Source organism: Blennius ocellaris (genome assembly GCF_963422515.1).
Source record: "Blennius ocellaris genome assembly, chromosome: 5".
Classification (NCBI taxonomy): Eukaryota; Metazoa; Chordata; class Actinopteri; order Blenniiformes; family Blenniidae; genus Blennius; species Blennius ocellaris.
Genome location: NC_137654.1, coordinates 13702806 through 13721538, shown reverse-complemented (window position 1 = coordinate 13721538; position 18733 = coordinate 13702806). Strand labels below are relative to the sequence as shown.

At 40.7% G+C, this 18733-nt stretch overlaps 1 protein-coding gene across 1 annotated transcript in view; it reads left to right on the top strand.

Annotated features, from left to right (window-relative positions):
• The window catches only part of ajap1 (adherens junctions associated protein 1), a gene marked incomplete at both ends in the record, with an annotated part of 49030 nt that extends 36790 nt beyond the window's left edge, over nt 1–12240 (top strand). The window contains 3 exons of the mRNA XM_080497036.1: nt 10132–10219; nt 10352–10594; nt 12168–12240. Coding sequence (XP_080353162.1) covers nt 10132–10219; nt 10352–10594; nt 12168–12240 — 404 coding nt within the window. The remainder of the gene's footprint in view (nt 1–10131; nt 10220–10351; nt 10595–12167) is intronic.
• Nucleotides 12241–18733: the final 6493 nt, after the last annotated feature.

Below are 18733 nucleotides of genomic sequence, written 5' to 3'. Positions count from 1 at the left end.
TGAGGCTGTGTGACAGAAGGCCAATGACAGTCGCGGTGAGTAGCCACACACAGCGCAACCATGGTAGTTAACAACCGACATGAAACGTGACAATGTGATACCAGTGGGCACACTCAACATCTCTCGCGTCATCGTCGCTTCTCTTTACAGTAAAGTCGAAACAGTAATGGAAGTTTGTATTCTACAACTTTTAAGTAAAGGTAAAAGGCTCTAGCCGTGATTATGACTTGAGTTGAAGCCCAGCCTTGGGAGACTTTGGAGTTTGCATGTTCTTCCTAACTGGGTGTGTGTTTTCTCAAGGTACACTGCTTTCCTCCCACAGTCCAAAAACACGTACTTGAAGTTAATTGGTGACTCTAAAATTGCCTTTAGGAGACTGTCTGTCTCTTTGTTTTTGCCTTGCGATGGACTGGCAAACTGTCCGGGGTGTACCCTGCCTGTACCTATAGCATGGTAGAGAAGACATATTAAAACTAGAAAGTATATTTCCCCAAAAGTTACTCTTTTTAACAACATGCCATAACAGTGTTTGCCTTCCCTTCAATGTACTGTGTGAAATATCGGTTTTCCAAATTATGTTATTCTGTTTTGTCCAATACTGTGGATTTAAAGCACAATATTATCTAAGTTGAAATAATGAAGTCACTGGCGACATTGGAATTGTGTAAATGCTAATTCTATTTATTGGTGTCATGCAGGCAATAACATTTGAAACTTAAACAAAAAAATATATAAAAAATATATAAATACATAATAATGAAAGTACAATCACTTTTACTTGTAGGAAATAATGGAACTGCGGTTACTAACTTAATGATGCTCAATGTTTTTTATTAAAATGTTTTATGTATTTACTAATACAGTAATTATAAAATAAGTAGGATTCATTGTTGCCCATGTCGGTCTGAACTTGCCTGGAAAGCAGTTTTTAGAGGAGCAATGCAGGTCTCAATGGACGGTTCCTGTTAATCCCACTCTTATTGCACTCTGGTCAAAGTGGAGGAGGAGGAGGAGGAGGAGGAGGAGGAGGAAGAAGTGGGTGGGGTGGGTCAAGTGCTGTGGTGCCTCCAGATGCTTGCTGATTGTTCCCGGTGTTAGTGCTGTGAGTAACTTCAACCCCCCTCTACTCTTCACAGATGGAGCCGTCAGCTCCATTACGGATATGAGATGATTAAACCTGCAGTCAGCATAGCCACGGCTGATGACTTGGGTCTTGTTAGACAATATGAGGGTTGAAAGATTAAATATTATAGGTAAAGTCAGAGTAAGCAAAAGGGAGGTACTATTTGTTCCTTAGAGACACAACAGCACCTTGCAGCTTTGTTGTACGACAAGCTGAAATGAACGTTTGTGATAAGCCACCGCAGCAACTACCAGGGTATTCAAAATAAACACATCCATCTGGCAAAGATTCACTTTCACTGTAAAGCAAAGTGAGCACATGTAAAATGTATGTTAAGTGTCTTGGATATCTATTTTTAAACAATGGAGTTAAGTGAACAATGTAATGCAGAATTTTGACCTGCTGTGGACCTGTAGAGGCGTACAATACAGCCTCTTCAACAGTGACACACACACACACACACACACACACACACACACACACACACACACACACACACACACACACACACACACACACACACACACACACACACACACACACACACACACACACACACACACACACACACACACACACAGCGAAACCACTTTTCCCTACAGTTACCATGGCAATCCAATAAAGTTGCCATTTCTCTCAGTATTGACTCAATAAAGTGGGTAAAAATGAATCTCCTTTTGGTGAAGCATTAAATCTGGACTTAAATGCTGATGCTCGGTGACAGGCGTGCAGAGTCAAACCCCATGTCCCTGATTTACAGAAAAGCTCAGCCAAGAGGAGATGAATGGGCCAGACTGAGCAGATGCTGTTTCACTTTCGGTTTCTCCAGCTCTCTCTTCTTGACTTGACACATCTGCCTTAAGGAGGAGAAGTACAGATGTTGACTGAGACACTGTTTTGGATATGAGGGAATTTTTCTGTCAATCAGTCGGGGCCACGGCAGAATCTTAATATGAGCTCTCTTCAAACTCATTTGAGCTTTATGTTGTTTTGCCTTTGTTGGAAAATTGCCTGACAGAAGTCAGAAGCACTGCAGGTGCACAATGGGTCTCAGAGCCTTTTCCAGTCCAGCCAAGCCAAACCTCCCGTCACCTGCATGCCAGTGCACATGTTTGAAGATGGCTTGTTTGAAGCTGTTTCTGCAGCAATGCCACTTTACACCCATCTGGAAATTGCAGTCATTTTCATTTGAGCTCCTCCCTGCTGTTCCTAATACAGATAGGAACACACAGCAAGCATATTTTCCTGTAATGGAGGCCATCATTGAAGCAACACACCACATTCTGGCCAGTCCTTTTTTTTTTTTTTTTTTTGGGCCATTTTAGCCTTGGCCCATTCAGCCTGAATGCATTTATGCAGCATTGCCTTTGACACTGAGAGGAAAAAAGGTGTGTAGAGTAATTGTTTCTCCCCCTCTTCAACTTTCCTTTCCCCACACCCCTCTATCCCGCTCTTCTCAGCCTCTTCTCCTCTAAGTGTTTTAGATTGCTCGGTGACTCAGTGGAAATCAGCCGAGATTGACACTGTGACACCAGCCTTAATTGGCAATTCCTAACTATCAGCAGGCAACCTCTGACGGAAGTCTTTAGCCAACCTGTCCTACCCAGGTGCCTGGCTATAGGAGAGACAATCTTGGAAGGGTCATGCAGAGTCATTAGCATGTATTGAATAGCCCTGTATGAAAGCACTGTGCGGTTTGCGGGAGTGAGGTGGCTCAACCTCTATAAGCCGCAACGGTGCTTTACAAATGAGGGGCCCTTCCCACATTTTTCAGGAGCTTTTAAGCAATCAGTGCGTGGGCAGAAGTACCATTAGCTCTAAATGGCTCTTTGCGGAGAACGGCTCAACCTGACACGCACGCGCGCGCACGCATGCACCAACTCATAAATACATGCATAATAATTAAATAGTCATTTTCCTCATCATTTTGCAGCATGAACTTGTTATATAGCATTCTTAGTCAGAGGACAGGCTGCCTGCAATAAAGATGCTGTCACATAATTCACCATACAAACTGCAGAGAGACGAATCGGGGATCTAGCAAGGTCAAAATCTGCAATAAAAACTGCAGCATACCAAGATTAAAGCGTCTTTGGTTACAAAATGTTATGGCTTTCACTATTATTATTGACAGACAGGGCACATTTCCAAGTACATAATTTCAATGATCACTGCCGATAACGACAGTAATTGATTTTTATCATAAATACTTATAAGTAATTTAAGCATCTCATTCATTTATTCATGGTATCTTTCTCGCTCATGTTCACATTGGCATGGTTATTAGCACACCCTCTATATTCTTTATTTAGACATAATTACTTCATCAACACACAATTATTTTTTTGTGTCTCACTAATGCAATTTTGTATAAATAAATGGTCTCCAGATGAGTCTTATGTGGTTCAGTCGATGCTACCGTATGTTGAATTCTATGTGGCTGCGTGTGTTACAGTCATTCATGCACTATACACTTGATTATCTGTACCTCATGAATATTCTCCTATAGGGCCCGACAGATTAATTGCCTGGCCATAACAAAACATTACTAATCAACGTGTCTATCCCCCAAAAATCGGTCAGGCCTTATTCTCGTACATTGGACCCTCTTTTGCCTTTACCTTTTTTTTTTTTTTTACATTCTTGGTGACATACGTTCGACAAGGTGCAAGACACATTCCTAAAAGATTATGGTTAATATTGACATGACAGCATAACAGAACTGCTCCAGGATAGTTGCCTCACCATTTATGTGTGAATGTCCACTACTTTCCAAAAGGGGCTATTTTGGATTGAGATGTCATGACTGTAGGGGCCACTGGAGTACAGTGGATTCATTGTTATGAACAAGAACCGAGTTTGAGAGCTTTTGAATACTGTGACCTTGTGTTATCCTGCTGGAAGCATCCATTAGAAGATGCTACACTGGTAATAAAAGGATGGACATAGTCAGCAATATTACGTTGAAAGGACACTCATCTGTTGCAGAGAGTCCCAAAGTGTGCCAAGAAAATATCCCCCACATCTTTACTTCACCAGCGGCAGCTTGATCCTTGATGAAAAGCAAAATGGAGCCATATTTTTACGTTGTTTACGCCAACTTCTGATCCTACCGTCTGAATAAGGGCACAGGGAATCAAGATTCACACAAAATGAAATAAGAAACTGGACTCTGTGTGCGTGCGCGCGCGCACACACACACACACACACACACACACACACACACACACACACACACACACACACACACACACACACACACACACACACACACACACACACACACACACACACACACACACACACACACACACACACACACACACACACACACACACACACACACACACACACACACACACACACACCACTGCCACGCATGGAGCTCAATCCATCCATTGGAAGAAATTTGGGGTTCAGTGTTTTGCTCAAGGGCAGATGGACATGTCTGTATGGGGAGACGGGGATCAAACTAGAATCTTGTGGTACAAAGATGTCCTGCTCTACCTACACATCCCTTCTCAGCTGACAGCAGTGGCACCTGGTGGGTTCAAGGACCTTTTCCAGGTACTCCAATTTGCTTTCACAGTCACCAAGACGTGAACAAATCAACAATAGATTTGAAAGCAGGTGTGCGAATGGCTCTCTGTGCTTGCTGTTTTTGGCCCAATGTCTGCTGGATCTACCCAGTTCCCATGGCTCTAAAATTGATCAAGCAGGAGCAGGATGTTCTTCTTTGACTAAATAATCCTCATCCTACAGTAAAGTTACAGTTGATTTATTGCCAGCAGAGGGCAGCAGAACAAGTGCAACTTTGATCATTATTCAACAAGCAATGAAATTAACTGATCCAGCCATGTTAGACTCAATTATATTTGAGAAATAATTTCAAATAAATTTTCCCCCGTCCTATAAAACAGAATCATATACCTGATGCCTCATTCGGTAGTTGAGTGTATTTTCTCTTTCTGCATCCGAAATAAATGCATATTTAGCTTTGTGACTCTCCTCAACACTAACAGAGCTTTAAATACATACTTAAACTGTCCGAGGTGTCATCTAGTAATGGTTTGCTCATATAAAATTGGGGAAAAAGTGATGTACTATCAGGACGCACCAGAGATCACATCTGACAGGCACAAAAACTAACACACCCATTCTCTTTACTGTCTTTCACTTCATGTTTGTGGGATTGTCACCAGATTGTTCAAAATAGTGTTTTATGTCAATATGCAAATCAATTCAGCCTTCAGCGCAGACGCTGCCGTTATTGTGATGAGAGACATTCCTACAGCTGGCTCACCGCGACTGTTGTTGCCAAGTTTGTTATAAGATTATTTCTGTTTTGTATCTCAAACTTCCACTTTGTGATCCATCATTTCTCAGATTGCATTCTTCATTTTGTCTCTGTTTTGATGTATTTTTTTTTTCCCTTGGCAAATTCAGCTTTATTTGCTGAGAACTTTCTTTGGCAACTTTCTCCACCAGCTCATCCAAGTCTATGCTATCACATTTCTCTCGATCCAATTACACCATGGTGAACTTAAGCAAGCATTACAGTTTCCAGCTGATCTTTATTGCGTGAACTGGACCTAGAGGCAAGACCCTCATTTGAATTATTCTGTTTGTGTGTGAAATCACTCATGATGCAATTTTTTGCATTGTAGTAAATTAAGCCCATAATGTGTGATTAGCGACTGACAAAGCAATATAGTCAGGAACACACCAACCATCATTTCACTAGTGTTTTTACAAAAAAGGCTGCAGAAACCAACATCATTGACATCAAGACGATTCTTTCAATCAAGAGAAAGAGATAAATTGGCATGCCTTGAGAGAATAAGCTGCACATTAAGTTATTGTATACGTTGAGACAAATACAGTAACCTTCATATGATTACACACATATGCACAAAAGAAGACTTGTTATGCCATTGCACTTTTTCATATCATTATTCAACTGAAAATCCAACAAATATATATTATAGGGAAATATGTGTGATTACAGCTCGCTGGCCTTGTCACTGCGAGTGATACATCTTTCACTTTGTATTCTGTGTTTTCTGCCTTCGTCTTGACCTTTCTGCAGTATCGTCATATCATTGTAATGGCAGATCAATATCACGCGTCTTTAATGCGTTCAGCCTGAAAATGTGATGCGACAATGGTAAAACCCACTCTGATCTTTTTTTTTTTTCTTTAAGGGCTGTAGTGTGAATCACCCTCAGTGCACATTTATTGACTGCACACTGAGTTTTTACATCTGAGCTGGGGCTCTCTTATTAAAAGTAGGTAGCGGGGGGACATTTCATTTACCCACACTGTTTTTTGTTGACATGTTCATCAACCTGTCGACGACCAAGACGGCAAAAAAACAAACAAACCAAAAAAACCTCATTTAATTCTTGCTGGGAGCGCTGATGACGGCTCAGATCTTGCTGCCACAGAGGTCACGAGCTCGCTGTCCCTTCCTCTCTGTATCATTTCTGTCCCTTTCTTCCTCCATCCATTTTTCTCTCAGCCTCTCTTTGTTAGGCAGTGATTTGACCAAAAAAAAAAAACCTCTAACTGGGTATCTCAAAAGCAAGGTGACTGCCAAAGGTGATTTTTCAACCCGACTGCCAGGACACAACGAGTTTTAGATGGCCCGGCCAAAATATCCCTGCCTCGAACTGGCTGTTTTGGATGAAAATAGAACTGGCCTCTGCGCTCAGATTTGTCACCCATGTCATTATCTGCTCCATTATGCCCGCACCCTCAAACATACTGCTCAGAAAATTGGGTTATAATGGACTTAACGCAGTGTTTGTGTTGCTGGACCTCACATTCTTGGGTTCATTCATTTCATTAGAGAGCAGCGCTCGGCAAGCGTGCACATTTTAGCTCCAAAAGGCAGCCTGAAGGAACTCTTAACGAGCTGCTTTGACTTAAATACCCCGAGAAGATGGAACAAACTAGGTGCCGCATGCTCATGTTTACCGGCTGAGCCAATCAGATTCCTGTCATCTGAAATTACAGAGCGGCTGGGCTACTACACATGTGAGGCGTGTTTACAGACATCACATCCATCAATCAATGGCAGTTTGTAATCTACTGGTTCAAGTTTCACTTGCTTCTGTTTGCCTGGGCAGAGTCCACAGAAGGCTGGAGAGACGCATAGTAGGATTTAGATCATTATGCGCCTTAATCAGCTGTTGTTTCCACAGATCAAATTTACAAAGTGCAACATTCAGTGACAAGAACGCTCCTTTTTTAATGTAACATCAATGCGCAGTGAAACAATTCTCTGTAGACACCTCTGCTATTGATCAATGTCAGGGCCAAGCTTCACTACACTTGAGCTCGGACAGATGTTAATTTATAACAGAAGACTTTCAACTCACCATCAGCCAGAAATGAGCAGAGAGGAAGATGGTGGATAGAGGAGCAGGTTTAAAGGAAATGCAAATGACTTTCCAGATAAGTTTATGTCCCTTTACCGTGGGATGGGACTCCGATTGCACTGAGAAGGTAAGATTTCTCTGTGCCGGTCAGAGATATCATTAATCCAAGGTTGACCAAGTCTGCATCTTTTATTTTATTTTTATTTTTTTTTGCGGCACATCCCGCAGAAGTTTATTATCTACGAGGACGATGTCCAAGCAGAAGGAAAGCAGAGGGCAGGTTGTGTGCTCTTCCAAAATGACTGAGCAGCACTTCCTTTTGTGCGATTCTGGAAGACAAATTGGCTTGGATCAGCAGCCAGGCAGCTGGCTGATAGAGAGGTGAGATGTATAAGGCCCATGTGGGCATTTTCATCATGACGGCTCCTCTTTTTATTTTTTCTGTCCTCCTGCAGCACGTCACCTGCTGCAGTGTGTCATTGTGTCCTAGTCACTCTCATGCTCTATCACTCACCCACACACATACACACTAAACTTACAATGCAGCGCAATAGGCTTGCACTAATCCTCACTTTAGATATGTACTGCACAGTTTTGTTAGTGGATTACGGTCCTCTGGCAAAAGTGAGAGATCAGCACAGGCGGTAGTCTTAAGAGTATGCCGCGCGGCTTTGGTTCATTAGTTGGACAAAACAAAGAGGGGGAAGCAGAGAAAATTTCGTTGTCCTGCAAAATCCTGCACAGTTTCTCATTTTAAACAACCATTATTAATTCCATGGTTTTGCATTGTAATGGATTTTTAACAAAACAAAACTGTGAGAAATCGTGATTACACAGTTTTTGCTTTGACTTAATTCCACATTTGCCGACATGTTGGCAGTCCTTCAGTTTAACACGACCAACCAGTTTAATGCACAAATTCGCAGTAACATTTACCATTTTCTGCTCTGTATTGGCACATGTTCAGGGAGCCACGGTGGTGGGACTCAAACCTGCAAACCCCCAGTTGTAGGCTACTGGATTGTATTGTATTGTAGCCTTCTATGTCAATTCATATTGTATTGTATTGTATCTTTATATTCAGTCTGACTATCATCATTGTAATAATTTGACTTGGATTTCTTTCTTTTTTTTTGAGACAAGTGCAGGCAGATCTTCACGGCTCAGTGCATCATGAATATTTACAGTTGGCTCCAATGAACTTATGACCAGTGGAGAAGTCCTGGCTGTCTGTTCCCTACTGTCACATATTTAGTGTGGCCTGGATTTAACATGTGAAATATTACAGAAATATTGACTTAAAAATGGCCACTGAAGACAAAAAATGGTTCTATCTAAATATAAATGTATAAATATCAATATTCTTTTTAAAACGGGGACGATTTTCACAAATGTCAACATTATTCATGACATTATGTAATCAGCTTCCTGCTCAGCACCAAACAGAAGATATGACAGCAGAGTGTTCAAGAGTCTATAGCCAAGATAAACTTAAACAGGATTGGTCTCCACACCACCGAAGACTGTTGCTAATTCCAAAGTGCGAGGGCAAAGGAAAACGGCACAATTCAAGCCATTGACCACACACAATTCCAAATAACAGCAATATACCATCCCTTTGACCCCATGGTATATTTTAAGGAGAAAAGATGATAGCGCTACTTCATTTCGAAGCTGTTGCTGCTCCTTGCAATGACCCAAAAAGATCAGTCAATGCTGTTTTAAACCATTAAAGTTTGAGTCACAGAAAAAACAAACAAAAAAAACAACAACATTCAACTCCAGGCTGCTCACTGTTTGCTTCCTTTTCCAGCTGTCTCCATGTTATCACTTCAGAAAAATGTCCCTTTTTTTAAATATGCAAGTAGTGAATGGGTGATTACCATTCACTGTGTATTTTTGCACTTTATTGCAATATTATGAATAACTAACATGAATAATTATTAATGATTAAACACACACATACACACACACTCTTCATAATTACCGTTTATAATAATTATACTAATATTAATAATAACATTAACACTAGTCATGCCACTACTGCTAATGATTTACTTATGTGCCATTTAAAAATTAAAAAAGCAAACAAAATGGTATTTAAACTAATATAGTGCAATTCAAAATACTAGAACCAGATTAATAAATTGAAAGAGAATATATTTCCATGAGGAACACCTTTTGATCAAATGTTGCATTTGATATTTCACACCAAATTGTCTATTAATGTTTGAATAGGGGCCTCAGGGCACAATTGACTGAGGTACTTTGAAGGTTGTGGAGGCAAAGAATACAAATTCTTTGTTTGAGGGAGCGCTGGTCAGAAAGTTGATACACATTTTCATTCAAATTTAGTTTCACACACAAAAAAAAAATACAAATACAAAAACTCCCAGAACAATTCACTATTTTATTGAAATAATGAATGACACTCCTGAATTATGAATGGTTGAAACATTGTTCCAAAAAGAAAAGGAAAGTTTTTATACCAATTTCAGTGATCTTTGTGGAGTATAAAAGCAACAATATGTTGAAGTAGTAGCTCTGAACAATGGGGCTGAAATCATTTTTTTCTACAAATGGTTGTGATTTTCTGCACTCATGTTTATTTCTGTCTTTCTGCAGGTTTGGCAGTTCACCAGATAATCACAATCACTGTGTCTCTCATCATGGTTATCGCAGCCTTGATCACAACACTCGTCCTTAAAAACTGGTAGGAAAGATTCCTTTACTTTTAACGTCTTAGCACAGACCCATTCCACAGACGCAGAAGTTGTAGCATACAGCCGGAGGCACAAGGTATGATTTTATGTTTGTTTCTTGTCTTTGGTGCGTGTTTTTGTAGCTGTGCGCAGTCTGGAAATGGTCGCCACAATAGCCATCAGCGTAAGATCCACCAGCAAGAAGAAAGCTGCCAAAACCTGACAGACTTCACCCCGGCCCGGGTCCCCAGCAAGGTGGATATATTCACTGCCTACAATGACAGCCTGCAGTGCTCGCATGAATGCGTTCGGACTGCCGTGCCCATCTACACTGATGAGATGATCCAGCAGACGCCTGTCTACAAGACCGCTTACAACGGAAACAGGTACGGCGGCCCAGGAACAGTTGAAACAATTAGCAATAATACTGCGAGTGTTCCCCCCCTACTATCAGAGAAAATCAACATGAACCAATCTACACAGATGAATTGCCTTTGATAAGGTTGTCCGGTGCCTCATTCATCATCCATCTGCCTCACACCCGCCTGGACGGCATGCCATGGTGGGCACAGATATCTAAATGTTCCAGTGATTTCTTTTTTGCTGCGCAATGAGTCAGCTTCTTGATGTTGTTTTTCAGTGTAATTTCTTTGCAGTGCCACATTCTGTATCATTATCCTTCATATATGTGTATACATGCTGAGAAAATTGGCTTTTACTATATTAGTAATCATTAATGTCATATCTTGAACTCAACCAGTTTCTTAACCTTTGTAATATTTGCCATTTTGTAGCAAAATAAAGAGTCAATCAATGTAATGCTGGTAATTCATTGACATGTTTACATTGTACTTTTGAAGTGTTTTGCTCCTCTGTCTTTTGTTCCATCCATGACAAGGGGGTATGTGATGATAAGCTGGTGAAGTGTTTACTGTCTGAGTGGATCACAGGTCCAGTCATCTAAACTGCAGGGCCAGCAAACATGCTCACACTTACTCAGTGCACCAGCAGCCTGTAGCAGATTCATTATATTGGCAGGAGGGGAGGATCATAATTCATCAGGTGTAAATAACCCCAAAATGTCCACATTTGTCTATTGAAAATGATGAAAGCATGGCAACATATTCCCTGGTTATCTTCCTCAGGTATAGTGGCAGCACAGTTGATGAATATGGGATGGGCTGTTTTTTTTGTTTGTTTTTTTGCCCCATAATTTGTCATCGCGTCCATTTTTATCTGCAGTGTCCAAATGCAAAGCCTAAACAATGAGATATGGGATATATAAGACACCACACAGTAATACTGAGTGATGGGGTCGTTATATCAAAGTCCTGCTCGTGACACATTCCTGCCTCAGCAGCTGTCAATCAATACACAGTTTTACTGAAATAATTTAATAAATAATAATGATGCTGATAAAATCTTGATTATAAACATGAGATGACAGTGGTTTGAGGGGCAATTTAGACACCTGGCTTCACTTCCAAGGAGCAATTCAGTGATCCATCATCATGATCATTGTGAGGGTCGCAAAAAACAAAAAACAAAAAAAACTCAGTACGTTGGAGTAACTGCAACTGATGCCTGGTCTTTAAAATGATCATCATATCGTTGCAGGACACAACGTATTTTTCCAGTCGTGTCTGTTAAAGACTACTGAGGCTACAAGCGAAGGCCTCTATCTCCCTGTGGCTAAAACTAAGATGCAGTGTTGACTGCAGTCCAGGAAGCTAACGAGGGACTCAATTAAGTCTTGGATGAAGAGAAATCTATTAAAAAAACACTAGTTTGTAGTTTGGGCAAATGTCCCTATCTAAGCAGGAATGCCACTTTATAATAGGTTCAGTGCTTATTTCAAACTACAAATGTGTTCTGATTGTACATGATGTAAATCTGTGATCAAATTGACCGAATCAAATCTGTCAATGTGCATTCAGTTTGTTGTGTTTTCCCCAACAGGCCGTCCCCCACTGAAAGGCAACTGATTCCTGTGGCTTTTGTGTCAGAGAAATGGTTCGAGATCTCCTGTTGACGAGCTGAAGGCCTTGTTCATGCTCTGTGGGTGGAAGAGACTTCCTGAATTCACGCTCTGGTGGGTAATGTGTCCCCTTGTTAACCATGCTCTGAACCCGTGGTGACGCTGCCCCACATTGGGAATAAAATGGAACTTGGCATATGTTGGTCATTTGTGACACGATTCTGCTCCTTTTCCATGTTCTGCACAGAGATGATAAATGCAAATTTACATTTAATGTACCATCACAGTTCTTCAGTCAAGATAATAGATTAATCACCTATATAATAGCATGAATAAACCGTGCAGTCGAAGTTCATCAGATCCTCTTCATATCCTCATTTATTTCATTACTATTTATGGTGTCACTTTCACTATTACACCAAAAGCATATTGTTTTAAACAATTTGAGAAGGAAAGAGGCCCTTTCACTTGACTTGTGGCACATTTTTATGCATGGATAATATATGCCAGAATGGTCTTGCATTTGAAATTCAAAGCGTGAGCGTTAAACACATGCTCTGGCCCCACAGTGTTGCTGGAAGCCTAGGGGGAGGTGTAACGTTTGCTATTGACCCAGATTTTAAAAGGAATAGATTGCCTTCAGGTAATGCAGTGTGAGGACAGGGCCTCTGCGACGTCTGGACACACATTAGCCTCGGTCAGCTCAGTTTTCCACAGCATGCTCCCTATGCTGCAGTCTTAAAAGGCACAAGTCCCTTATTATCTCTTCAAACCTAATGTATTTCTTTGGCTCATAATGCAGCTATGCCCTTTCATCTGGTTTTATAAAGGCACTGGGTTGCAGTTCTTTCTTCTGAGTTGTAAAAAGTAGGCTAGATTACAAAACTGCATCTATGTTTTGTTTTGCACTCCGCTCCTAATGAAGGGCTAACCGAGGTTTTGCTCTCTGCATCTCCACAGGATCCAGACGGATACAAGACACACACACAAAACAGCTTCTTTTGTAAAATAGTGTGATCACTCTTTGGACACTGGTGAAAATATTTATTTTTCTAGAGATGACAAGCAGAGCAGCTACAACGCTGCCACTCCATATTTCCAGGAACCTACAGTCATTTAGATATAGATTATATATAGATATATTTACAGGATGTATGGAACAAGACTATGGACGTCACGGATGTCTCAAGGAAAACATTTGACACTTAACAACGGAGCCCAAGGAGCCGCTTTGGGTGGAGGATGAACTGTATTTCTGAACAATGTGCCAATAATGCCACTATGTGCCACAACCTGGATAGACGGAAGTTTCGACAACAACCGATGGACAAGAAAGAGAGAGCTATATTATCCCTGTATCAACTCCGGTGACATTATTTTATTTTTATTTTTTTTTTTGTTTGTCTTGAGGAAATGTTTAAAAAAAAACAAAAAAACAAACTACAAATCTATTTAAATATGTTTTGAAATAATTTTAAGAAATGTGTTGCAAAAGAGTCAAAATATATTCACATGAAGCACTATTCCATTACCTGGAGAGGAGTGATGAAAGGAAAAAAAAGAATTTGGAACGGTAAATGCTTTACTGAACAGACGACTTCAAAACATGGTTTCTAGAGCTCCCATTTTAAAGACAGAGTAGTTAGGTCTATTTTTTTACTCCGAGCACTCTGCCACAGCCTGAAGGTGAAGGTAGAAACCTCCCAGCTGACAATATAACAACAACAACAACAAAACATCTTAGTACACATGGTGCAAGCTCATCCAATGTGCACATCAACTGCTCATTATGTAAGAATTGCACCAGATTTAGGCTAATGGAGAAATACAGAGAAGGCTCCGACACAATATCGCACCAGCGAATGGATTCCAAGTTAAATGTGGACAACCACAGAAGGCTGCATGGAGCTGGTCAGGACGTTCACGCTGTCTCAGGTCTGTCCAGCTCTCTCGCACACCTCGTATCGGTCTCCATCTCAGCAGCTGCTCGGGATTAAAGTCCCACGATTGGTTATGATTTGGAGCCGAGCCGCGACGATAAAGGGCGGAACAGATTTAATTTCAGCCTCACTTTCAAATAATTCATGCAGCAATTTGCATAAATAGCAAAGAGAGATTGAGAAACTAATCCCCCCATAGAGAGTAATTGAATATCCCCACACAACTCTAGGATTGGTTCACTTTTGAGCCAAAAAAAAAACAAACCCCTAAATAAAATTTAAGTGAGGAAGTCAAGAAGAGCAATCAACCAATTTGTTGAAGGAGAAACCTTAAATGATGTTAATGTTCTCGACTACTGCTGAAGCCGTAGCTGTGGAGGAGCCATGAATGGGCGTCCCTCGAGCCCCAAGCTATCCCTATTAGGTGTTAATAATGCAGGATGTAAGCAGGAAATAATTTCCTTACCAAACACGTCGTGAGGGTTTAAGCCCTGTCCTGGATCAGTATGCAGCACTCGAGGAACAATATTTCGAGCATATCAGAATTTCAGCTATCAAAGCCACCATGTTGGGAGCATCACACAAATATATCATTTCAATTTTCTCGAAAGGAAGCTCAGCAAAACACGACAGAACTACGGGAGGGAAAGATATATATTAAGTTCTTTCATGAAGCTAAAACGCCCCCTTAGTGTTATGTTGAAGTAAAAGGATTAAGACAAGCCTATCAGCCACCACCAAATTGGTTTAAACTATCTCTTTAAGTCAAGGTTAGGGAACTCTATGGTGAGGAGAGACAGTAAAACTCTCCCGGGAGCTTCCCAGCACCAATAATTTCATTATCAACTTCAAGCTCTGACAGACAGATTACCTTGGTGCTGCGAAGCTTTTGAGGAAGTCGCCTATTAATCTACCTTTCCATTGTGCTGTGGGTTTGTACAAAGCACAAATACGATTCAGTAATTGTAAACGCTTGTGGCTGCAGACAGCAATATGTACAGGTCTAAACGGTTACTGAGTGTTGACAGTCACTCTCCAGCAATTCACTCCAGTGGGTTCTGGCCTTGTGCCCCGCTTCCTTAAAAGGGAAATAAAGAAAACAGGTTGTCCCCCAGGAGATCAGTATCTGTAGGTGTGAGCCATTCAGGAGGTGTCCAGATGGCCTGTGGATAAAACACTGTGGTGCAAAACTCCTCCTTTGGCCCATCCTCAACATGAAGGCGAATCTCATGAATGACCCATACCAGTTCAGCCTCACATGCGTCAGGCTGCGTTGCTTCTTTGACATAACATATATTTTTTTGAATGAAGAGTGTTATCTTGCTAGTCAGAGGGTTATGAAACTTACTGTATATTATACACGTGTAAATGTATTTTCTATATATTTGCTTCTATTTGTGTACAGGTGTGTTCTATTTTTCAAGGCCTCCCATTTTTTTGGGCAGGTTTTCAGCTAGGCCGGGGATAGTGTCTTTGTTTACATGTGTAACTACAGTATTTCTTTCAAAAACACAAAACTAACCTTGTGCCAAGCTTCTTACCTGCACTTTCAAGCAGTACTTGTATTATATCGTTAGCTAACCAGTATAATACTTCAGTAGACGCTGCAATAGCTCCGGGAGTGAAGAGCGATTTCCAGGTGGGAAGTCTGAAAGCACTTCTTGAACAAAAGGGTGTTGTGATCATATCTTGGTGGGCTGGCTGGGAAACCAATGACTCGCTCTTCTTAAATCATCATTTCTACATGGTTTTTAACAGACAAGGCTCCACCACATCTCTATCTAAAAAACTGTAAATCAAATAGTAGCTGCCAAGAAACCAACTAAACTTGATCTATACTGGATTTGTTTGTCATACATTTTGTTTTGTATTTGTACATATTGCTACAACTGCCCCAAAATGTATGATTTCTTTCACACTGTAAGGACTATGGAAACAAACTACAAGCATTTATGAAGGATTGAAGTGATCAGGAGAGGACATTGAAGGTAATCTCTGTAGAAGTGTGTGTGTGTGTGTGTGTGTGTGTGTGTGTGTGTGTGTGTGTGTGTGTGTGTGTGTGTGTGTGTGTGTCAGCTAAATCGTCATGGTTTGAACTCCCCCCCCCTCCCCCAAAAAAGAAAAAAATCTTTCACAATGATGATTGTGGTTCATTTCATATTTGGCTGGATAGAAGCGCACATTCATTTTCACTTTTAAAATCAATATATTTGGCCTTCCCTTGGTAAACCACAGAAGTGGGTACATTACATACTAAGTTCTTCATGGACACAAGGCCACTGTGGAAGCCATTCCACATCTGTCCACTGGCACTGGATGCAGGTGAATCAAAGATCTCTGAGCATGGAATGAGAATTGCAGCCAGTATCCGCTGCTCTCCTACATTTCCACTCCGGTCATTCACACATACATCAGACTGTAGGCTTAATATTAACAAGTGCTTAAAAAAATATTCACAAAGTGATGATGACCAAAGGTTGCTGCACGGCATGTGCACCACCTGTTCCACTGGTGTCATGGCTGTGTGATTGTGAAAAGGTAATATTGGGTTTCTATAGATATGATCTTCCTGACAAGCATGTTATTACGCCACGGACAGTGACTATAACCAACGTTATACCTGCAGAACATTGGCATGTTAGCATTGTCTGTTAGCATGCTGATGTCCAGCTTAACTGCTGCTGTGCCTAAGTTTAGTCTTACAGACTCTTAGGGATTTACATGCTTGCCTGAAATGAATACATAAATTGCGTACGGGTGTGTTTAAGGTCACATCGCAGTGACAGATAGTCTTATGGTTAAAGTGTGTCACATGGTTCAAAGTCATTGTATCCAGTCACTTGCCTAATTCCGAGGTTTGTACCATCGCCCAGTTGCTTTAGAGCCAAGGGCACATATATATATAAATACAATGCCATTATCAATTTCTCCTTCACGTTCCCGGAGGTGCTGTAGCCAACCCCAACGAGCAAGAGAAGAGTGGACAATGGACGGGTCACCAGTCTATCACACACATTCACACCCACAGGTCATTATCATTAGAACAAATTGCCCTGCGGTAATAAAGTTATATTTTTCAGAAGAAGAAATTTACACACAAATACAACAGCTGTGGCTAATTATTTCTGTATAATAAACTGTAACTGTGACAGTTCCCCCGTGACACATACACAATATTATCCATTGTTCAGTAGATACATTTGCTGCCGTGCCATGTCTATAAATCTATCGCCCACTGGTTTGGACATGCAGATACATTCTCATGTTCTAAACTTAGACAACAAGGAGAAACAAATAACTCCCAGGTAATACTTTATAACAACTTTGTCTCAGAGTAGTACCACTGAGCATCTGAGTTTACCCTCAAAATGATAAGAAAACAATCCAACACTAACTCAAGACTAGTCACAACTTGTTTCTTTTTATTCGCAACGTGTCACTCTGTATTTGACCTCTATATATTTCAAGATCTAGTCATCCATTTGGGATGGGAAAAGGATGAGCATGTCAGTCTAAAACTACCAAAGACACTTCTACTGGGCTTGGCACTGCTTTTTGATGAGCCTAACACAGAGCTCCTCATCGCCTCATAGCTTCGGCCAACTTATCTTTTTGCTCCAGTGACATAGCAAGTAATCTGCTGTGAGGCTTCAAAACATGATAACACGTCTGCAGTGACAGAGCAAAACACAAGCGTGAAACAGACAACTGCGAACAAGGGGATCCAAAATCAACTCTGAAGCCTGTTAAATTCAGATTTTCTCTTTCAAAAAACATTGTTTACAACCTGTCTCATGGCCTTATGTGCCCTGTCAGACTTATTTTTAGCGATGATGTTGACACCATGTCTGCAGTGAGCTTTGTTAAAGTGTTATTATGACTGACTGCAGTGATGGTCAAAACTATTTGAAAGTTGGAAACTTGCTTTAATGTATTCCTATTTTCTTAATTTCTACTTGCACTAAACTTAATTTATCCTCTAAACTTGCAAACTGATTATTGTGAGAGATGGTGCGAAAACATTACCTGATCCCGTCTTTGCATACAACTACAGCAATTCTGGATCTGGATGTTCGACTGTTTGTTGGCATTTTGGCTCTTTGAATTGTATTGGACTGATTAACGACGGGAGGACATTGAAGTGGCCCATTTACTATACAAATACAATACCTGATATTTGTGAAATGTCAGTGTGACCCCTCCGAAAATTGCTCCTACTGACAACCACGCTAATCCTCCAAATGAACAATAATAGGTTTTTAGATTTTTAATTTTTATTGCGTTTCCCGCTGCAGGGAAGAAAAAAAAATTCCACTTTACTTTCCATTTAAAAGCTTGATTACATTGTTAGCATCCCTCATTAAAACCACAAAGGGCTGCGAGCTCAAGGAAATCCACTTTGTATTTCTGAAGGGCATTCAGAGGAAGAAAATGTAACTGGCAGGCATGATATATAGATATTTTATTCAGGCACTAATGTGTCGAGACATTGGCATACATCACCCTTTTTCCTTTTACCTTTCTCTGAAATCAAACTGATGTGCACGGAAATGTTTCACTGCTTTCTTGCCTTTTCAGTTTATGTTTCAGAATAGCTGATGAGTGTG